The following is a 23260-nucleotide window of genomic DNA, read 5'->3' as shown; positions in this document are numbered from 1 at the left end:
TTGGGGAGCAAACCCAGCCAAACTTGGTAGGGCTTCTAAGAAAGCATGTACAGGCTTGCACAGTTGGTTTTGCCAACAGTGCTTCAGCATGCGGACAGAAGATCAGAGCCCTCTCGCACAATCCCCACTCTTTGTGGCTGTGTCTAAAAAATGCTCAGTGTGCACCTGGGATGTTTAGCACACCAGCACAAAGCCTATTTTGTTGGTGGCGGGTTAAACCGATCTGCATGGAACTCTGTGCATGCAACCGTCTTAGCATGTGGCTATATCACAAGCATATCACTTCACATGTACCTCTTGTGAGTGATCATAGAATTGCAGAGTTGGAAGGGACCCACAGAATCATCTAGTCCAACTCCCTGCAATGCAGGACTATGCAACTGTCCCATACAGGGATAGAACCTGCAACCTTGGCATTATCAGCACCACACTCTAACTAACTGAGCTATCTAGACTCTTTTGTGAATGGCCAGAAACCTGAAAAATCCCCATGTCTAGCTTTTTATTGTTTATTAATGAAATTTAGAATTATTTTCCCAGTCCTGTCCTCACTCATGATGCACCAAAACGCCTTAATTAACAAAGATGACACTTAGTCTAAAAATAATATAAAATCCAGAATGTACCTCAATTGTAATGAGTTGGATGTGGAGAGGATTGCCTTATGTTTTGAATACTGAGGACTATCATTTTATTTTTTATTTAATGCCCTTCATGCAAATATATCCTAGGCAATTCACAGTAATATTTTTTAACATCATACAATTAGATAATTAAAATGCTGTTGAAGCCCTCCCCAAACAATTAAAGGCACTTCCCAAATTCACTATGCCTTCAAAACCAACTTCGGTGACTCAATTAACGTATAACCTTCCTTTCCCATCAGAACATTTAACGTATAACCTACAGCATTTAACGTATAACCTTCCTTTCCCATCAGAACATTTTAAAAAGCATTTCACTTTAAAAATCAACTAGCTGTGCTGTTTACATTGTACCTCTGTTCTCGGAGGCAGGATACCTGTGAATGCCAGGTGCTGGGAAGTGAGAAGAGTGATGTTGCATTCTGGTCCTTCTTGCAGGTTTCTCATAGACATCTGATTGGCCGCTGTAAAAACAGGATGCTGGACCAGATGGGCCATAGAGACCTGATCGAGCAGGTTCCTCTTACATTCTTTTACCCAGATGCTTAAAAGACAACAGCACATGCACCAGACAAACTTCCCGGGGGGGGGCAGGGGGGATTATATAAATAGAGCAGCACAACTCCCCCCCCCCCCGCAAAGCCTTCTGCTCCCTTACTGCCAACCGCTTGATTTCTGAAGGTGGCTGCCTTCCAAGAAGGACCTCCATCTAGCTTCGCTCCCATAGAGGTTGACATGCTGATTTATACACAGGGATGACTTCTAAACTCAAGGTCTTCCATAGGCTGTGACCCACTGACATGTTCGAACTTTTGGAAAGTTCTGCTCTGCATGCAAAGTGAATGGGGCACTTTCGGCCGGTGGGGAGGCAGCCCGAGGCAGGGCTTCAGCCAGTCCGGCAGCACCCTCATGAGATCCCGTGGGAAATTGTAGCATCCCATGCAATGGGGGTAGTAGAGGGTCAAGGACAGGGGTCCCCAAACTAAGGCCCGCGGGCCAGATAAGGCCCGAGGGACTCATTTATCCGGCCTGCGGCAACCCCCGCCACCCGGTGCCACCACTTGCTCTTACCGGCGCTGCGCGGCTGCCCACTTCTGGGTCGGAGGAGCACCAGAAATAGCTTGTGCGCATGCGCAAGCGTTATTTCCGGTGCATCCGGGTTGGAGGAGGCCTGTGCACATGAGCACAAGCTATTTCCGGTGCTCCTCCAACCTGGAAGTGTGCCAGAAATAGCATGTGTGCATGCGTATGGGCACACACTCCCCTGCCCTCCGTGTGAGTGGCACTGGAGACACCGGCCCGAGGCGCGATAAGTTTGCTGACCCCTGGTCAAGTGCTTAAAAGCCACAGCCACAAAGAGGTTGGCGCCATTTTGCCCTATGTGCTTTCCCACTCGCTTAGTGAGGCCTTGTTAGGGCCTGTCTGTGCTCTTTGGGTCACTGGTTAACAGGTCCAGAAATGATCCCCCCCCCAACCTCAGTTGGCTCTGGGTTTCCCACCTCTTTCCCTCAGTGAGCACTTTGACATGCTAGGCGTTCTCAATCTTCTGCCACTACTCCGTGCACAAACAGCATTGGGCAGGATCAGACTAGTAAGGATGTCCCCATAAAGGGCCTGGAGGGGATGATAGGTTCAAGGCATGGTCCTAGCTCGCATGGGGCCCCACCTGGCTGGGAGTGGACCTCTCCCCCAGAAGCCCAGCGGGATCCTGGGTGCTTGGCTTGCCCCACAGCGGGGTCTGACACTGTGGCCAGCTCCCATGGGCTGGTTGGGTGCTTCCCAACCATCAAACAAAATGCCACTCCAATAGCAAGGGCTGGCTGGAATGAAGAACTTACCTTTGCCCTCGTGCCATGCCAACCCCACTGACCTGCCATATAATCAATAAAGCTGCAATTGTTTTCACCCAACACTCTTGAGTAGCGTGTGCCCTTCCTACAAAAACCACGAGCCACAAACCTGAGATTCCCTGGTTGGTTAAGCAACTTCAAGGCCCTTGCTCTCCAATCTTATTGTTCTTTATCCTTCTACCAGACAGCCATTCAAGTGGAGAATGCCTCCAAACAGAGGACAGCACTCTGGAAAGTAGGACACGTGGCCGTGCTGGCTATATCTCACGTAAAAATGGGATTCTGGTTTCCGATCTACTTAATTTAGTTTTCACAGCCTCAAATAAGTAGGACAACTGCCTAAGTGGCTCATTTGTGCCAGTTTTCTCCTTCGCCTTCTTTATACAACTGTTCATGTTTGGATCGGAAGCACAGGAAGTGTGTACAGAAAGGCCTCTTCCTCCCCGATTTATGAAAGCTTTTCTTGGATAGAATGCCAGGCTGCGCTTAAAAAAAAATCACATTGGCATCAATAATATAAGCAGCATCATAGGCATATACCAAGCATAAGCGTAGCCAAGAGGGGGCAGAGGGGACAGCTGCCCTCCCACCCTAGATCAAGTAAAACAATAGAAATACTTAACTAACTGACCAATCCTGCTCCCCTCTAACTAAAGTCCTGGCTATGCCCATGTTACAAAGCCACATACAAAAACACACACAAAAAGCAAACCTCAAGTTAGTAGGCCAAAGGAATGGGGTGCAACGGGTTAGTAAACATCTTCTGCTGGAGGCCATACTCTTTTCTTCCCTTTTCTGCATTATGCTAACACCGCTTCTTTCATCCATCCAGCAGGCTGCCAAGGAAGGGACCAGTCATTTGAAATTAAGCTAAGGGCTATATGAAATCCTAGGGTAACTGATTGCCTGTCCCTGATGTTATGCAAGGGACTCCTTCACTTTCCCGCTGCAAGCCTCCCCCGCCCCCCCCAAAAAAATATGGCACTGAACAAAAAGCCTCCTATTAGCTCCAACAATTTTTCCTTCAAGCCTAATTCTCAGGAAAAGAAGGGAAGGAGGTGGACACTATATGCTAGACAGGGAGGCCCCCACAGTTCCCCGTCTAGTTGCATCAATATTCTGATTTGGTATACATGCTTGGCTGGTTGTGATGATGGTCCCAAGAGACTGCCACCACCCGGTTTGGCCCTATCACATTGATTAGGGGAAAGTCCTTTCCTTTGTATTTGAGACTTTCACAACACGTAAGAGATGGAGAATCTGAAAGACACCTGTGGCTGCTGGGTGCTTTGCTGAAGTTAAAGTACCTTCTGCAATGTCTGGAAGTTTGTTTATTTATCAGATTTCTTACCTGTCCTTCACTGCATTGGCCCACATCCAGCCCACTGTGGCCTCCAGGCTGGTCTGGCACCTGATGTGCCTCTCCTGATTCAGGTGAGAGATGGAGGGGGGGGGGGGAGATGGTGACACTTCATTCCAAATTCCCTGCTGACAGCACTCAGCAGCTTCAGATACAGTGGTACCTCGGGTTACATACACTTCAGGTTACATACGCTTCAGGTTACAGACTCCGCTAACCCAGAAATATTACCTCGGGTTAAGAACTTTGCTTCAAGATGAGAACAGAAATTGTGCTTCGGCTGCGCGGCAGCAGCAGGAGGCCCCATTAGCTAAAGTGGTGCTTCAGGTTAAGAACAGTTTCAGGTTAAGAACGGACCTCCGGAACGAATTAAGTACTTAACCCGAGGTACCACTGTCAATAGCATGGTGGAAAAGATGAAACCGTGTAGGATGCCACTGGACAATTCCCATGGTTCTTACAATCAACCAACCCCCCCCCAGCCCACTCTGCACTCCATCTTGTGCTCATTATATCTCTACAGTTTGTGCCTCACTTTGGGTCTTGCTTTGCTGGCAGCCCAGTTCCTATCCTTGTCAGTGGGAGGAGGTTTGTAGCTCAGTGCATATGCTTTCCACACAAATGTTACCATTGTTTGCAGGGAGAGCTAGGGAATAATCCCATATGAAACTCTGGAGAGAAACCCCAACAGTCAGTGTAGAGACAATGCTGAATGTTGGCCGAACCACTCAATTGACTTGGTGTAAGCTGGGCCAGCCCTGCTATTAGGCAGAGTAAAGCAGCCTCCTTAGGTGGCAGATGTGGACGGATGGAGAACAGATACTGTGTGGATTAAGCAGCTTGCCCTGTGCCTCTTAAGCTTGCCTGCTGGCCTCAGGTGTGGTGGAGGCTCTGTCCCATTACCAGTGCTGAAGTAAGATTCACCTGCCAGTCCTAGGCTTGCCATGCGTCCAGAATTTCCCAGACATATCTGGAATACTGCAGTTCGAAGCAGTGTCCGGGCGGAAATTGCAAAAAACAACAACAAAAAGTCTGGGAAAATCTGGACGTGTGGCAACCCATGTCGGCAGTGTCGTTTTGGGCGATTTCTGTTAAAAATTGCTCAGAAACTTCATTTTTTAAAAATATTTTTTGCAGCCTCTTGTGTTCTTATGAGACAGTATGGAAAGTGAGCATGATTTGCAGACACTGTTCTGTATTTTTAATGGGTGCTTGGCTTTTAAAAAAATAAAGGCTAAGAGATATAAGATAGCACGGCTATAAGCAGAAGGCTTGTGCAAGTTCAGAAGTGCTGTGAACTAGAACAAATCATGTAACCTCCTCTTTTTCTTTTATTACACCAGGCAGGTACACTTGAAAATGTACTGGGCATGAGTAATAAATTAACTAAATATCAGTGTTGTCCAAGTAATCTGCCAGCATTCAGGAGGGCAGATTGATAGGTAAAAGCAAAAGGGTACATTATCATTAAGCTGCAATTACATTCTCTGGTTGGAGCTATCTAAAAATGTAGCAGAACCTGGAGCAGAGAAAAGTGACAGATGCTACAAGCAAAAAGAAAAAAAACCACCCTTGATTTCACAGCAAACTCCTTTTTTATATAATTAATGCAAAACGGCAGTTAGTAACCATTCCAGTTACTCCTCCATAGTGCAATCCTATGTTCCGCTTATTCTGAAGCAAGCTGCATTGGATTCACTGGCGCTTACTCCCAGGTAAAGGTGCATAAGCTTGCATGCTGAGACCATTAACAGTGCAATCATACGTATATGTGTCTACTCAGAAGAAAGGCCAGTGGATTTCAGAAGCTGGCATAGGGTTGCAATCAAAATGGATTAATGTGACACGCCAGCTATAAGGTGCTTAACTTCCTTGAGTGCTGCTGTGGTGTGCAGGCTTGTGAGTTAGGGAAACATGCCGCCTAGGGAGTTCTAGGATGGTAGTGTAGTGCAAAGGTTAAAAATTCATCTTTCAACCTCAGATCTACTTTCTACTCATGAAACGTACTGTACATGATAATGAGGTAAGGAATTCCTTTCACCTTGCTGAGAAAAAAGGCCATGTAAATAAATTGATAATGAAATGGTGTTGTTGTTGTTTTTTGTCTGACTTATCCAATAGCTTTTATTTGTCATGTCTGCTGCTGTTTTATTTTTTGTATGTAAATTTATTTTAGCTATATATTATTTGGACATTTGGAGATATAAAACCCAATAAACAATAGCTCAGGCCTTGTTGAGCACAACCAAATATTGGCTTCCATTCATATTGTATATTCAACAAGCTTTAAATCAAGTCAGTGGCTGGTTTCATAGGCAAGTTACACCTGGAAAGAATGCAGCCACCCATCCTTCAACCATCAGTTCTAGGAATACCTGCTTGGGGCTGCATATGGCACAGGACAGTACCCACCAAGAAAGTTCCTTTAGATCAGACTTTCCCAACCTGATGCCATCCAACTGCTTTGGACTACATTCCCCATCAGGCCCAGCCAGAATGGCCAGTGGTTGTGGGTCATGGGAATTGTAGTCCAGCAACATCTGGATGCCACAGGAGGTTATGATGACAAATTCCAGATGTTAAGAGAGCTAGCTCAAGATATGCTTGAGATATGGAACAGCAAATGCCTGCCATACCCTTATTTCAAGGTAATTAGTCATAATACCCTAGGTCAGTCAAGTTGTTTTGGCACCCGAAGCAGATAAATCACCCAAATGACTCTCCTGCTCCCAGTCACTAAAAACACAACAATGAATTAAAGTATTAACAATTTGCTGTCCTTTTATAGCACCCCAAATCATCTGCCTGAGGCGGCTCCTTCACTCTGCCTTACAGGAAGGCTGCCCAGACTAGCACTGTGGGCTATTTAAACTCACCGCAGAATAACCCCAAGACAAATTGGAAAGTTTTGTTGTGTCCTCCCCTAGCACCAATCAACATCAGTGAAAGTGTCAGCCTAGAAAATTAATAAATCTATAAACAGCAGGAAGAACCTTCCTTTAAGAGGTTAAAGCAGGAAACATCTTACTTTCTGCAAAAATGTACTGACAGTGCCTCATCCTGACTGAAAACCACAGGAGGCCATTTGTGTTGAAAATGGGAAGGAGGAATTCTGGCCATTTTGCAAGGAACTCGAGGAGCTGTCTCATTTTGCTGATTCTTGAAGCTGCCTCAGCATTTGGTAACCTAATATCTCGGCATCGCTTAAACATTATGCTAATGAAAGGCTTTTGTGCAACTGCTTTACATTAAGCCTTGCCCACAGAAAAGTACAAGTTGTCATGTATTATTATTATTATTATTTTAAGAAGACAGATGGCAACTGTTATTTGTGAACAAGCCTCCGACTCAGCCCAGTTCTCCTCAAATCCAAGCTGCTCCCCTGCAGTGGCAGCGGCACGGAGACGGCAGCCAGAGGGAGGCTGCCAAAATCCACTGGCTGCCTAAGGCGCTCCGTTGCTCTTCGAGATTTCACAGGATGCGCTGCCGAGAAAGTGGCTGTGTGAAAGCTCCTACGGGGGGCCAAGCCACGAGCTTCCTGGAGGAAGTGGTTGCTCATCACTCTAACCTGAGAAAAGACGAAAGATGATTGGCTGCAACCCAATCCTTCTCCAGCCCCCAGTAGCACCTCAACTCTGGGCACCAGGAGACCACAGGAATATCCACCACACAGACTGAAACTTTTCCATTGCCCACTCCAGCTCCCTTCCGCTTGTGCCTCTGCTTCCCAACCCCTTTACGTTCTGCAAGATGCCTATGTTCTTAGCTTCTAGGGCTGGCCACTTGATTTCCAGACAGCTGTTCCAGGACATCAGTACTCGTCTCATGTCTTCCCCAGCCCTCAATAGCCCATTTGCTTTGCTCCACTCCCTTGGTGCTGTTTTGCCACAGCTTTGACACAAGGGTGGGGGACTTCTAGATGTCTTTGGACTCCAGTTCCCATCACTCCTGGCCATTGGCCATGCTGGCTGGGGTTGAGAGGAGTTGGGATCCAACAGGCTCCCTGTCCCTGTTTTACCATATCACCTCCTATGGTCAGAAGGCATCAAGGAAGGGCAACAGGTCAGCTCAGTGGTAGAGCCAGGATGTCTCAAGTTCAACCCCCAGCATCTTCAGGTAGCGTTGGGAGATGCTTCTGCCTGAAGCCTTGGAGAGCTGCTGCCAGTCAGTGTAAATAATGCTGAGGAAGATGGACCAAAGGTCCGACTCGGTATAAGGCAGCTTCCTATATTCCTAAATACAGGGCCAGGCCAGCCATTAAGCAGGGTGAAGCCTCAAGGGGTGGACGGGACACACCACTCTTGCCTTTTGGTGGCACTGAAGTCCCCCAGTGGTCACTATTGGGACTGCTCCTTTTTAACTTGTTCATAAATGACTTGGAGTGAACTGATTACGCCCAATTGTTCAGGTTGGTAAGAACAACAAGGGATTGTGAGGAGCTCCAAAAGGATCTCTCCAGGCTGGGCAAATGGGCATTCAAATGGTGAATGCTGTTCAATGTAAGCAAGTATATATATTGGAATAAAAACTCCTAACCATATACCATATACCAACACGGCAGCTGCAGGCACACAAGTGTCTAGAGAGGCTTTACCTGCCCCCCCCCCACTTAATTCAGACTTAAAACAAGTGGGGGGAAGCTCTGGCCTGCTGGCCAAATTCGGCCCTCCTGGGCTCCCCATTTGGCCCACGTCACATATCTGTTTCAGGCAAGCCACACCCACTTGTTTATATCTGATGTCGTTGATGAAGTCTGACATGGGATAGGGAAGGGCCAAAGGGGCTTTGCAGGCCCTGTCAATTGGGGGTGCCTGCAAAGCACTTTGTGCTGTACTTCCGAAGCAGCAGATAACTAGCTGATCATTGGCCTTTTGGAAGTGCTGCCAAAAGGGCTTTGCAATCCATGTGATTGGGAAGTGCTGCGTACAGGGATTGTAGAAACAAAACAAAATAAAAGTGCAGTGCTTCCCAAATGTGCAACTAGCTCTTCGACAGGTGTCACTCATCTGAATCATTATGACGTCAGATAATACGATTTTGATGCAAAATCTGCATGTATGATTCACCCCTGTTGCATAGGACAATACGGATTTGGATTAAATGGGTTACAATAGCTCACATGTGCACCATTTGTTGAATGGGCACTGATGTTAAAATTTTTCTCATGAGTTAAACCCCGCCCCCACTTCCTCACCCTAATAGTACAACGCTGGTCATGCAGATCAGAATCACCATCTGTACAAGTAAAGACAAACTCCTTGTACAATTCGTTTCAACAGTTCAGTGGTTAGTTGGACAGAGAGCTGGTGGCAAGGCATCACCTGATCGCAGTGACCTCTAAGTCTACCTCCCTTGGTGTTATCTGGATCACTTGCTCCATAATGTGTCCTTGTTGGGGCAAGGGAGCTTCTAAGTTGCTTTAATTAAGTTCAACTTGAAGTAATATAAATATACCATTTTTTTCCATGCAGCACAACTTCAGACCGCAGTCCTAGTACACTTTGAAGAAAGGTTTTCTAAAGTACAGGACATTTTTCCACATAAATATGTTTTAAATCTTAACATTCACTCTTAAAACACATTTATGTGGAAATAAGTCCTGTTGGTTTTAAGCAGCTTTCTTCCAAATAAGTAAACACTAAGAGAGAGGTGAAGGTTACAGTAACACTGCAAGGGACATATAAAACATTTGGATAATCAGCTGCGAGAGCTATATTTACACTGGGTTACTTTGACATAGAGTTGCATAGGAAGCAAAGTGATAAATAACAAAGACTTGCTGGCAACTCAATATTCACCATGTTTAATCAGAAGTCCTGTTGATTTCAATGGGGTTAACCTCCAAACAGGCAAAGTTAGGATTATGGCCTTAAGTAGCAAAATCCACATGAGGATTCAATTATGAACAAATTTATGCAATGACGTTTTACGATTTAAAATGTAGTAACTATTTGAGAACCCAGCACTGCCTTGCGATTTGTTCTCACAAACTGTTATGGTCAAAGCAATCTGTAAACATTTGGGGCAGCTCCAAGGAAGAGCAGCTTTCTGCTCATGGAGTCCTTTGGAAAGTTGTCACCCTAAATACAGTAAACTCTATGACTGTTTTCTGGGATCGGTTACATTATATAATGCAACAGGGTTTAATCAAAGATATAAGTTGGTAGGACTGCTGCCTTAGTTGGAAGTGGATTCCACTAGAATTTGTAAAGTGTAAAAAAGGTAAAAGGTAACGGTACCCCTGCCCGTACGGGCCAGTCGTGTCCGACTCTAGGGTTGTGCGCCCATCTCACTTAAGAGGCTGGGGGCCAGTGCTGTCCGGAGACACTTCCGGGTCACGGGGCCAGTGTGACGAAGCGGCTCTGGTGAGCCAGCGCCAGCGCAGCACACGGAAACGCCATTTACCTTCCCACTATAAAGCGGTACCTATTTATCTGCTTGCACTTAGGGGTGCTTTCGAACTGGTAGGTGGGCAGGAGCTGGGACCGAACGACGGGAGCTCACCCCGCCGCGGGGATTCGAACCACCGACCATACGATCGGCAAGTCCTAGGCACTGAGGTTTTACCCACAGCGCCACCCGCGTCCCTTGTAAAGTGTACTTCTATATAAAGGTGATTAGCATGGATGGCCCAATTCTATAAATACACATAGGAAGGCCACTTATGCATTGCTGGGTGTGGGGCCGAAACAAAGGAAATGCATCACCAAAAGACACACTTGTTTGAAAGTGGAACAGTCTTCCTCAGGAAGTTGAGGACTCTACTTCCTTGGAGGTCTTTAAGCAGAGGCTGGATGGCCATCTGCCATGGATGCTTTAGCTGAGATTCCTGCATTGCAGGGGTTGGACTAGACTGACCCCTGGGATGCCTTCTAACTCTAAGATTCTGTGATAAAATGTGCATGCACAATCTACTATATATCTTGGTAAGTTTTTGTTTGCTCAGAATTTGGATGTCTCTTAAGTTATCATGAACGCATTTTGCATGACGGTTCCCGAGAATAAAGAGCAGGTTTTCATTGTATGTTTGGACGCAGCTGGACACCATTTGGAATCAAGATGGCAGACCGAACCTTTCAAAACTGCCCTGAACTTTTGGTTTCTTAGCACTCCTGAGCAAATACTGGATACAAAGCTGCTAGTTAGAAACAATCACTATCCTTTAGATAGAAATGCAATGGGTGGGATTCGACATCATGCTCTTACGAATGTTCCACCTGCACAGGAATTTCAGCTGCTCCCCCTTGTGCACTCTTCTGGGGGTTCTCCCAACCCACCCCAGTCAATTTCAGGGGGCATGCAGAAGGAAGCCCCATTGCACACGTGGAAGTTCTTAAGCAGGGCTCATGAAGTGAATTCTGCCCAACACATTTCACCAGGGTACAAAAAACTAGCCAAGTGACCTGTAGGCCTGCTCAATCTGCTGCCCATGTACTAATTGCATATAAGCAATTCAATACTCCTACTGCTCTTCCTTCTTAGGATTCGTTCTCTTTAAAATGTGTTTGGATTAGCTAGCCCTTTGAATTGAAGACTGTAAAGGAAGACACATAGACACTGATTTGGGCTGGCTCTACCATTAGACAGAGTGAGATGGCCTCTTTAGGCAGCTATTTCTGGGTGTCATGAGACAACAGACAGCTCTTAGTAATTTGATGGTTGTATTTTTTTTTCCTGTCAGGAAGGGGCAGAGGTGCATGTGGAATTTTCTCCCTCAGGTGCCAACACAACTTGACCAGCCTAGGCACCTTGGCTTGTGAGGGAGGGCATCATTTGTTATTCTGCCTCAGGCAGCAAAATCATGTCTTGGGCAAGCCCACAACACACATTTTCATAACTGCCCCCTCTATTCTAACTTTGAAAAGGTTGTAGACTGACTTTTCTTTAGCTGACCAAACCCTGATAAAGGTAAAAGTAAAGGACCCCCAGACGGTTAAGTCCAGTCAAATGCTACTATGGGGTGTGGCGCTCATCTCGCTTTCAGGCCAAGGGAGCTGTTGCTTTCCGGGTCATGTGGCCAGCATGACTAAACCACTTCTGGTGCAACAGGACACCGTGGTGGAAACCAGAGCACACAGAAATGCTGTTTACCTTCCCATCACTGTGGTACCTATTTATCTACTTGCACTGGCATGCTTTCAAACTGCTAGGTTGACAGTAGTTGGGACAGAGCAACGGGAGCTCACCCCATTGGGTGGATTCGAATGGCCGACCTTCCAATCGGCAAGCCCAAGAGGCACAGTGGTTTAGACCAGTGTTTCCCAACCGGTGTTCCGCGGCACACTAGTGTGCCGTGAGAAGTTGGCTGGTGTGCCGTGGGAGGGAGGCGGGCGAGTCGGGCGGTGAGAGGCGGCGGCGTCGAGGATCCGCGTTGAGCCGGGGGCGGCTCCGCGGTGGTGGTGCCGAGGTTTCTCTCTCCATTCTCCCCTCACACACACACACAGGAAATAACACAGGATCAGCTGACAGGACCCAGCCAATGGGGCGGCGGCGGGGCAGCGCGTGCAAAAGGGAGGAGCGCGAGACAGCGGACGAGGAGGAGGCCGGCATGTCCAGGCAGCAGCAGCAACAACAGCAGCAGCAACTCCCGGCGACGGCTCCTCAAGCCCCGGGCAACCCTACTCCCTCACCGGCCTCGGCCGCCCTCCTGCTCCACCCGCCGCCGCTTCCCCCGCTGCCGCCGGCCACCTCGGCCCCGCGGCCCCCCCCTCCTCCGCCCGCTATCGCCGCCACCACCACAACAGCCGCCGCCGCCTCAGCTGTCGCCGTCCCTCAGTCCCTCGCTTTGCTGCCTCCTCCCCCCCCACCCCCAAAGCTTGGAGGTTCCCCGGCAAGGGGGAGGGGAAAAAATTGAAAACTTTCACTTTCGTGCGTCCCTCCCGGCGTGACGCTGCGCGCTGACGTCACGGGGCTGTAATGGTGGTGTGCCGCGAGATTTTTTTCCTCAAACAAGTGTGCCTTTGCCCAAAAAAGGTTGGGAAACACTGGTTTAGACCATAGCGCCACCCTGATGGTCTTTGTTAAACTCCTTCATAAAACTCTTAATGTCATTTTCTGCAATAGTTTGGGTCACCATGTTGAGGCAAAACACTTGTTCATAATGCCGCCAAGTAAAATGAAAACATTTGACATTGTCGTTCCAGAAGAGGCCACTGCCTAGCTTGTTAAAAAGAAGAGGAAAAATAAAGTTATTGAATGTTTTCAATAAAGAGCCTGGTTGCATTATAGATAAGCGCTGTGCTTCAATGGCTGAATCTGAAATTAAAATGCATGCTGGGAAACATTAATAACACAACTTCACTCACTACTGATATATTTATGTTCATTTATTCCAGCTGTTATGTCAGGCCAAACACCCTAGAGAATGTAAAGAAGGCATTGGAAACCATTCAGTTACATTCAACCCGTTTTAACAGGTTCCAGGTCTCTTAATTAGCTTAAAGAGGACCTTCTGCCAACTGCGGCTGTTGAAAACACTCAAAAGAGAAACAGTGACCTCTTCTGGATTTTGTAAAGAAGTCAAAATTGTATTTGGCAGGAGTCTGATATAATATTAATCTAAGAGGAGGGTTTTATTTGCTCTCCTTTATGGGGGGAAAATGTAAATAAAGGATGTCAAACACATTTCATGTTGACAAAGGATGTTGTTTTTGAAAACTGACTCTTTTATTAATTAAGAAACATCTTCATCTTGGGAAAGCCAGGAAACCATACAGCTTCAAAGCATGCAGAGCTTCAAAGCCAGATATAAAGACTAAACAATTAGTTGAAAAACACTCATCTCCCTCTTTCAAGTGAAGATTAACTTGACTTACTGGCCCAGTTATTGGACCAGAATTGCTAGATTATACAAACAAAACGCCTTGGCATGGTTTGGCGGTTACATTTCACTCCAATACAAAGGACCAAATAGAGAGTGCATTCAAATGTTAAATGTTCATGTGAGCATCACCAAAGCTCTGACTCCCCCCCCCCCCATGCTCCCTTATGCTAGTGGTTCACAGGGAAGCCATAAAACTTATAACATGGTTGGGGCAGATGATGCAAAGTGCCTTGATTCCATCATTGCAATGACCACTAAAGCCAGAAGATTAGGAGTACAGGGATTAGATTTACCCTGAATCACATCATTGGTCAATATAGCTCAATACTGTCTACAATGACTGCCAGTGGTTCCCCAGAGGTTCAGACAGGAGACATTCCCAGCCCTCCTGGGGATGCTAGGTATTGAAACTGGGACCTTCTGCATACAAAGCAAATGCTGTTTCTCCGAGCATGAAAATCTACCCACTGGGCTTTATCTACCACATTTAACTTGTTCAATTCACCACCTACAGATGGGCCACCACGTCTTCGGCTCAAACGACACATTACGTTAAGTATGCATTCTTCTAAATTGTGCACAAAACTGGCCATTTCCTTTTCAAAAACTACAACAGCCATTTGGGCCCATTGGCAGCGAGGTTTCTACTTTCCTCTCCAAGTGCTTTCCCAGCCAAAAATCTCTCTCTCTCTCTCACACACACACACACACACACACACTTTCCTCTTAAAGGTGCTGCTTACTGCAAATCCCTAAGATTCCAGGAATACAGATCCTACCTGATCCCAACAGCATTTACACTGTTCTGTTTTATTTTGCTTTGCATTTCCCAACTCTCTAATTAATATGCAAAACTTTCTTTGGCTAGAAATTATTCAAAGCATTCATTCCAGTTTCAATCCTACTTTAACACAAGCCGCACATTCCAGACCAAAAAACATTTTTATTTATTTGTATGTATTTATTATTCCGTTTATATCCTATCTTTATTCATCCCTGTGGGGATTCAAACCCTGGTCTTCCAGGTCATAGCCCAATACTCTAACCACTATGCTACACTGGCTCTATAGGAAGAAATACAAAAATGCTCTAAGATTGTTCTGGATCCCAATTAGCCACTTACTCTCCTTTAGTTATTCAATCCATTTTTCAAAAAAACCAATTTTCTACTATCTGCCTATGATTGTTCTAGGAAGAACTACCGGTATATTCAGGACACAGTCCTGTATTTGACCATTGCTGGCTGAGGATTTGACAGAAACTCAGCACCATAAGCAGAATGCCAGGGATGGTGCAGACATGACAGATATGCTGATGAAGTCTGACATCAGCAGAACAGTGGGGCTTGTGTAGGTTTTCTGCCAGTGAAGATCTGCCTGTGGACGGGGTGGAGTCAGGATGGGGTGGCTCAGAGAAGTGCACAGTTACATGATATGCTATACTCCTCTAGGCTCCAGTGACCATGTCATAAACAGTCAAAGATGCAAAGAGTTTCCCTCCTGCTGACGCCAGTGGGAGAGAAACTTCTTTAAAAAGATAAAAGGGGGAAAGAAAACCTCCTTGTTTCAATGACCATCCTGCTTATTTTGCTGGGCCAGGCATAGGATATGGGCACCAACGCATCACCCAATCGCAGCACACCAAGTATATAAATCCTACATAGGGAGACTGCAGCTGAAGGCATGTCCCCACTTGCTCCATGCCTAGAGCTCCCAGAGGCCAGAGTTGGTGATGGGGAAACTGGGAAAGAGGTGGCGGGATTTTCAGACACAGGAGTGGTTTCCAGAGACCTGTTTGTTGGGCACTTGGTCTCATTGGCTTGTACGACATTTCTGCAGAGGTTATACAACACTGCCATCAAGTGGGAATTATCCCACACTTTCTACTGCTTCCCACCCATCACATTTCTTACTGCAAAAAGTCTACTTTTTAAGCGTGAGAAGCCTGTAGTGCTGTTGCTGTTTACCACAATGTGCCCATCTTCTTGGAGGTGGGTTAAGAAGAAGGGCCATGTTATTTCACAAAGGAGCACAATTGGCATCTATTCAAATGGGTGAGAGATCCAAAAGTGATGGCAGTCTGGAAGCGTCCACAGAGAACCAGCTTCCAGAACACATAGGGGAACTTGAATACAGTACCTCACTTCTAGGGAGAAACCCCCACACCCAACAATAACCCCACTCTGATCCAACAACCACATCGCACACAGGCAAACAAAGGAAGTGGGAAACACTGCAAAGTGTGACCATTGTGACCCATTTGTTCTATGTGAACATTTCTTTTAAAATATTTAGCCCACTTTCTTTGAGGAACTTCCTCCACAAATGAGGAAATGCCCTCTTTGCAGAGAGCTGCCTATTTTGTGACCGCAACATGAAGCTGTAATAAAAAGACTATAAATCTATCAACTGCTCGTTAATTCTTATCTGTGAAGTTACCAAAAGGGAGGAGAGGAATTTCCGAGCTTGACACTCCGTGTTGTACCATCCCATTCTGTGGCATTCCCACCCCAGCAGTGCTTGTGAGCAGCATAAGGAAAATGGAGCCTCTGCCTGGAGGGATGCTGGATGACTAGTAGAAGGAGCAAAGTTGTTGCTGCCCAATGGTTTTGGGTAAGGTTACCAAATGTTTTTCAATGAATCCAGGGACACTTTTCAACTTCAATGGGTTTTGTATGGGGACTGATTTGTAAATCTGGGGACTGTCCCTGGGAAATGGGGATGTCTGGTTACCTTAGTTTTGGGTGTGGTGACATTCTTTCATACATTGTGTGGGGATGTATCAGAATATACCCCTGCACAGCACCCAAAAGAATGCCCTTTTCACTGTGAGTTCACTGGCTTCCTCTGTGTATGGTTTGTGTATGGTGGATTTTGGCTATGTGTTCACAGATGGAGGGGCCTATCTTCTGCTTTTATGCTATTTTTGAATTTTCTGTTTTGTGTGCTTTCTCTCCTACTCCTGGGCTGAGCATGTATAGCCATCCTACCTGCTTAGAAGAATGCTGCTGACAGACCTATGCACTTATTTATTTATTTATTTTATTTATTTATTTATTTATTGAGTAGCTGGCTATTTTAATGATAATTCCATACTGCTTTTAATGCTTTTAAAAAAACATTTTGTTATATTGCTGTGCACTGCCCTGATATTTTGTGAGAGGGCAGACTATGAATATGTCTATAAATATAAAATAGCAGTGATGTAACTTTACTCCCGGTGCAATTGCTATGTAAGATTGTTCTGCTAATCTTCTGTTTATTAGAAGCCGTCATTATAATTTGCCCATATCGCTTTAATGAAAATTCCTCAGTTGTTAAAATATTCCACCTCGAGGACAGATGTGTTTTCAATCAGAATTTGCCTTTATCGAAACGCCATGAGCTCACAGCACTGATTAAATTATTACATGTTGCGAAAGGTAAAATAAATGTCTATTTCTTGATTTTTTCATGTTTCACATATATGGCCCTTTCATAGCATGCCATTATGTTGCTGTCTGAAAAGTTTTATTGTTGTATGTACATTGCTTAGGATAGTTTTTTTTTTAAGTGGCTAATGCATTTTTCTAAATAAATAAAATAAATGCGGGATCTACTTTTTTTGAAACATTAAACTCATTCTTAGCTACTTGCCCTGCAGCTTTTGATCACTGTGTGATATGCCGCTGTGTAACTAACTGAAGGGTATACAATTTTATCTTAATGTTACACAAAGGCTAATTACATAGCAACAGTTACTAGCCTGCTGCTTTTCTTCTGACATGTTTGACAGATGGGTCACACATGCCAAATACATTTTTTTTTTAAAGTTTCTATCCATCAACAGCTTAGCTACCAACTTTGAAAACTTCCTCCTGATTTTATCTTGCAAGTTCTTGCAATGCGACCATTTTTACTGGAATATTTTTACTGAGTTTTGTTTTGTTTCAATTCGTCAACTCCAGTCTGTTGTTAAGGAATAGAAAAGAGAATTGGAAGGCAACAGCATTGCACAACGAGAGGTGAAAAGTTTATGCTCTCCCTTTCCCCCCTGTGTGTGTGGTTGTCGCTGAGATTTCCAGTTGGACCACCAGAATATTTGTTGGCAGAAACTGGAGCAAACTTATGTAACAATCTGCACTTTCTCATGCTAAATGCTGAACTTCAAAGGCATGTTTAATGTATTGCGGGTGCATAATCTAAACACATCATGTATTCAGCTGGCATGTTCACAAATCCCTATGCCACAGAAGTACTGAGAACGAAAAAGAACGAACTTGTAGATGGCATAAGGAACCCTGATCAGCTTCTGAACTGGCTGATAGAACATGGCATTTTTACACCGGAGAAAAAAATGGTCTTATCCTACTACAGAACAAGAACTGCAAAGAACTCCCGGGTCCTGGATATATTGGTCTCTCAAGGTGAGCGAGCTTGCAGGCTCTTTTTTTATCCATGTCTGAAACAGATTGAGCCACAGCTATATAACAACATGAGGAGTTATGTCAGCAATGTGAATGAAAGAATTGGTGATGCCAGAAGGCAACTGATAGGGTATCTACTGGAGAAAGATAAAGGGTGGGTTCAAAAGGGTAAAGATCCTCACCAAGAAAAGAAGGATAGCCCCAGACAGGTTTTAGCTAAGCCAGAAAAGCTGACTCAGATCAAACGTAAAGTAAAAAAGGATTCAGCTGCTGTGAAATCCCAAGACAATTCTTTCAATTCTCTTTCCGTCTTTGATTCTGTGGCTAAAGGTAATCTTTCCTATTTAGAAAAGATCTTAAAAGAGAATGATATTAACGCAGTAAACTCTGAAGATGAAACCCTCCTACACATTGCAGCGGCTCACGGGCATACAGAAATAATTGACTATCTAATCGGCAGAGGGGCTAAGCTGGAAGTTAAGGATAAGAAAGGAAGAACCCCGCTACACAGAGCTGCTGAGAGAGGTCACGGCGAAGCTGTGAAAATGTTGCTCCAGTCGGGTGCCAACATGTACACCTTGGATCAAGAAGGCAAGAGCCCACTTCATTTGGCCCATCAGAACCACCACACCCATGTTCTGAAGAGCATCCTGAAAGAAGAGGTGAGGCGACACAAGAACCAACACAACTTCCTGCACATGGCTGCTCTCAGAGATGACAGTGAGCTGGTGCAAGCCATCCTAAAGAATGGTGCTTTGAAGGATGCCAAGGATGAGAGAGGACAGACTGCTTTGGGCTATGCCGTGTCTCAAGGGTTTGAGAAGACTGTCCAGGTTCTCCTGGAAGCTGGAGCCAACATTGATTCCAGCATCATTGATGTAGCCTTTAACAGAAACAGTCAATCTCTCTTCAAGTTATTGCTGGACTATTCCAAAGGCATGTCGCCGGCTACGATGGTGTCAGCTCTCTTTAAAGCCATTCAAAAGGACCTGCATGGCATCGTAGCAGCTTTAATTGATAAAGGTACTGACAAAAACGCCCTCGACGAAGCGCAGTACACACCACTGCTTGTGGCGTGCGAGATGGGCAAGACCGAGTCAGCAAAAGTTCTCATTGAAAAGGGAGCGAGCCTGAAGGACAAGACCCCAAACTCAAGCAGTGTTTTACATCTGGCAGTTCAAGCTGGAGCCTCCTCCATTGCAAAGATGCTCCTGAGCAAAGGATTGGATGCCAACATTGCCGGGCAGGGAGATCAGACCCCCCTCCACGTGGCCGCATTGCACAATAAGGGAGGGCTAGTTGACTTATTGATTGACGGAGGTGCGAAAACTGATTCGGTCACTAAAGAACTGCTCACTCCCTTGCACATTGCAAGTTATAAGGGCCATGTGGAAGTTGCGCAAAAGCTGCTGCGGCGAAAGGCTAATGTCAACGTTAAGGATAAGCAGGCAAAGACAGCTCTGCATCTTGCTGCTGAAGCAGGAAACCCTGCTATGGTAGAACTGCTGCAGAACTTCAATGCTGACTCCAATGCAACAGACAAGGAGAAAAAGACCCCGCTTCATCTTGCAGCCATGGGAGGTCATCTTAACGCAGTGAAAGCGCTGTTAGTGAAGAAGTCCAGGTTTGGTGCCAAAGACATGGACGGATGCACATCTATGCACTATGCCGCCATCAATGGGAATGTGGAGATACTACAGGCCCTTCTGGCTGCTGGCAAGAATAAAAATATTGATGACAAAAATATTTGGAGGAAGACGCCGCTACATCTTGCAGCAGAACACGGACACAGCGACATAATACATTTCTTCTTGAGCAACGGTTCAGCCATTAATGCTCTGGACAACAATAAGGACACACCATTGCATTGTGCTTGCAGAGCCGGTCATTTTAATTGTGTGAGCGCACTGGTTAGCTGGTCTGAGGGGGGTAAAGCAAATCTACAGGCCACAAATAGCCTGAAGAAGACTCCACTTCAAGCAGAATCCAGCCCAACTGAAAGCCAGGCTCAAATTGTTACTCTTTTGAAAAAGAAAATGTTATTGATAAGATAAATGTGCTAAGAAGAATCTACGTAAGAAGCACAAGTTGTTTCATACTGCTGTCTAGTGCCTTGTTCTCACCTGTGTCTGGGCCCCCCTATTTCAGGGTCAGTGCAGGAAATCAGTGGTTGGAACTCTTGATTATTATTATTTTAAATCAAAATATTAAAGGAGGGAGGGTTCCTATAAGCAAGCCCTAGCCTTAAGGCCCTAGCCTTAAGAAAACAACTAGTCCATCCACTGGAGGTGGTTGGCAGAAGTGTTTCATTCCTCCTGAAGCAAGCCTCTCTGCATTCCTACAGAGGCAGGGCTTCCCTCACCTGCCAGCTCGCTTGGTTTCTATTCTGAGCACAGAGGAGGAATGGGGCCCTCATCCCTCCTTCTCCTCAAGCCTACTCATTTGCCTGCATGCAATTCCATGCTGCCTACAGGTACTAGGCTACTACTTAAATACAGTCTTGGAAAGTAGTAGATAGGTAGCCGTGTTGGTCTGCCATAGTCAAAATAAAAAAATTCCTTCCAGTAGCACCTTAAAGACTAACTTAGTTGGTCTTTAAGGTGCTACTGGAAGGAATTTTTTTATTTAGTCTTGGAAAGGTTAACCTTTTCCTGTAATGGCACCCAGCACATGGAATGCCATTCCATGGAGGGACTACGCTATCTCCCTCCTTGGCAGTGTTGTTTTGGTTTGCTCTTCAAAATTATTCAGTTGGATTACCGCTTAGCATTTAGATTTTAGTTTTAGATTGCCTGCCTATCTCTTATTGTTCCTGATTTGTTTTGATGTTTTATTGTTGTGTGTTGTTTTATTACAATTGATATTAGCTGCTTTGGACATAAGCTTTTCGGGGTGTGGTTGGGATTACAGATATTACTGTACTAGGAGGGTTCTGCCCATGGGTGTAGCCAGGATTTTTGTTAGGGAGGGTAGGACATTGTTGGAGGGGCAGAACTGACTTGATTGGTCAGTTAGTTAGTTATATTGTTTTACTTGATCGGGGGGGGGGGGAGAGGGAGCTGCCCCCTCTTGGCTATGCCCATGATTCGGCCCCCCCTGCACATTCCATTTGGCAACCCCAAATGCCCCCACATTAACCCCTTTTTCTTTCTTTTTTTCATCCCATGCAATTGCTAAACCTCCATTTCACCTTCCCAACTATGCTTTTGAAGCAGCTACTCTCTTTTCTTCGGCAGCCCAACTTTGCACCTATTTCCACCCATTTCCCCCTATGTCCATGCCTCCCCCTCCATTTGGGCACCCCCATTCACACAGCCACCCCTCCATGCCTCCTCTCCTCTCCTATTGTGTAGTCCCATTTGCACACATACCCTCATGATTATATGTTATTGTATCTTTAAAACCTGGGACGCGGGTGGTGCTGTGGTCTAAACCACAAAGCCTAGGGCTTGCTGATCAGAAGATCGGTGGTTCGAATCCCTGCGATAGGGTGAGCTCCCGTTGCTTGTTTCCTGCTCCTGCCAACCTAGCAGTTTGAAAGCTTGTCAAAGTGCAAGTAGATAAATAGGTACCACTCCAGCGGGAAGGTAAATGGCGTTTCCATGTGCTGCTCTGGTTCGCCAGAAGCGGCTTAGTCATGTTGACCACATGACCTGGAAAGCTGTCTGCCAACAAATGCAGGCTCCCTCAGCCAGTAAAGCGAGATGAGCGCCGCAACCCCAGAGTCATCCGCGACGACCTAACGGTCAGGGGTCCCTTTACCTTTACTTTATCTTTAAAACAGATAAAATTTTAAGAGAAGGTATGTCAGTTAGCTTGTTCAGCTAGAGAAGGTTAAGTTTATGGTTGTTGTTGTTTATATATGGGTGTTTGCTTGATAATAAAATATCTGAATTACTGCATTGAATCTGGAACTTCATGTTGAAGGCAATAATGGTAGGAGTGAAACACTCTATGGGAACATAACTATGAAAAATTTGTGGGCTCCACATCCATTATCTCTCTCATACAGGGTAGCTGAGGAATGGAAGAAGGAAAGTAAGCGAAGAAGTGGGGGCTCTGAAAGGGGGAAAGTGACTGTTTTAAGCAATGGCAGAAGTTTGAACAAAGCAAGGGTGCAGAAACACCGTATTACTTATTTCATAAAATTTCTACAGTACACTGCTTGATTGTAAAAACAAAAACCTTCAAGACAATTTACAAAAAAAGATAAAACCAAATTTGTACTTGATGGTTGTACCTGTTCTTCCTGCTATATTGTTTATTTATGGAATTTGGGTCCCATTATTCCTTCAACAAGCTCAGAAGAGGCTTACATCAGGATAAAGCTGAGTCATGCTGACACCATTTAAGGCAACTGACATGCTGTCTGCTCTGACACAATTCTTGGTGCCTCAACAACTTTATAGTTAATAATCTGAAAAGATACTCCCACATTTATGATTTCAGCCCTCTCTTTAGTCGTAAATATGAAATTTCTCATTAAGGATCTGCGAAATGCGTGCATTTTACAAATCTCCTATACCTGAGCAATAGGGCAATACAGTGGTATCTCGGGTTAAGAACTTACAGTAATTCGTTCCGGAGGTCTGTTGTTAACCTGAAACCATTCTTAGCCTGAGGTACCACTTTAGCTAATGGGGCCTCCCGCTGCTGCCGCGCGATTTCTGTTCTCATCCTGAAGCAAAGTTCTTAACCCGAGGTAATATTTCTGGGTAAGTGGAGTCTGTAACCTGAAGCGTATGTAACCTGAAGCGAATTTAACCCGAGGTACCATTGTAATCTAACATAGGCAGTGGCTACTGGCGTTGACAGAGGTATTTTTAACTGAATTCTAAGTAGGACCGGAATGTTACTTTTCTCCCGAGTGAGAGCTCTCCTTCAACTTCTATCCTTTGATCACCACCCATGGCTTGCAACCAGAAGAGGTCATTTTATCCCGTTTTAATTTCTCCCCGAGGACTCCCACTTTCCCTGCAAAATTCTGCTTTTTGTTTGGTTACGTTGCGCTTTTACGTTTTCATTTTGGAAGCTTCCCCGTGTGTGTGTGTGTGTAGAGACAAGAACATACCCTATTCTATTCTTCCTACCCTGCTTCTTCTCTCTTCCCATCGCGGTCCGCTTCCTACCAAGCTCTCTTCCTATTCCCACTGCGCATCCCGACCCCCCCCCCCCCGC

At 45.5% G+C, this 23260-nt stretch overlaps 1 protein-coding gene and 1 long non-coding RNA gene across 3 annotated transcripts; one reads left to right on the top strand and one right to left on the bottom strand.

The window, feature by feature from the left end:
- Positions 1–920: 920 nt before the first annotated feature.
- On the bottom strand, positions 921–23233 carry LOC308588485. Of its 2 annotated transcripts, none has more exons than XR_014008802.1 (3): positions 23154–23233; positions 3846–3919; positions 921–1148 (listed from the first exon to the last, which is right to left on the bottom strand). It is a non-coding gene; the product is annotated as an uncharacterized lncRNA (long non-coding RNA). The 2 variants fall into 2 exon arrangements; XR_014008803.1 differs by lacking the exon at positions 921–1148 and adding an exon at positions 2742–2974.
- Positions 17506–20584, top strand: LOC308587373 (CARD- and ANK-domain containing inflammasome adapter protein-like). Its single transcript, XM_081194920.1, has one exon. It carries the CDS (start codon positions 17869–17871, stop codon positions 20134–20136), a length of 2268 nt encoding a protein of 755 aa, XP_081051046.1. The 5' UTR covers positions 17506–17868; the 3' UTR covers positions 20137–20584.
- Positions 23234–23260: the final 27 nt, after the last annotated feature.

Source organism: Podarcis bocagei (genome assembly GCF_964188305.1).
Source record: "Podarcis bocagei genome assembly, chromosome: 5".
NCBI classification, from domain to species: domain Eukaryota; kingdom Metazoa; phylum Chordata; class Lepidosauria; order Squamata; family Lacertidae; genus Podarcis; species Podarcis bocagei.
Note: the sequence above shows the minus strand (reverse complement) of the source record. Positions and strands in the feature narration are given on the sequence as shown.

Bases quoted from the DNA above. Each gene is read 5' to 3' on its own strand.
- LOC308587373 (XM_081194920.1), top strand. From the start codon at position 17,869: ATGTATTCAGCTGGCATGTTCACAAATCCCTATGCCACAGAAGTACTG.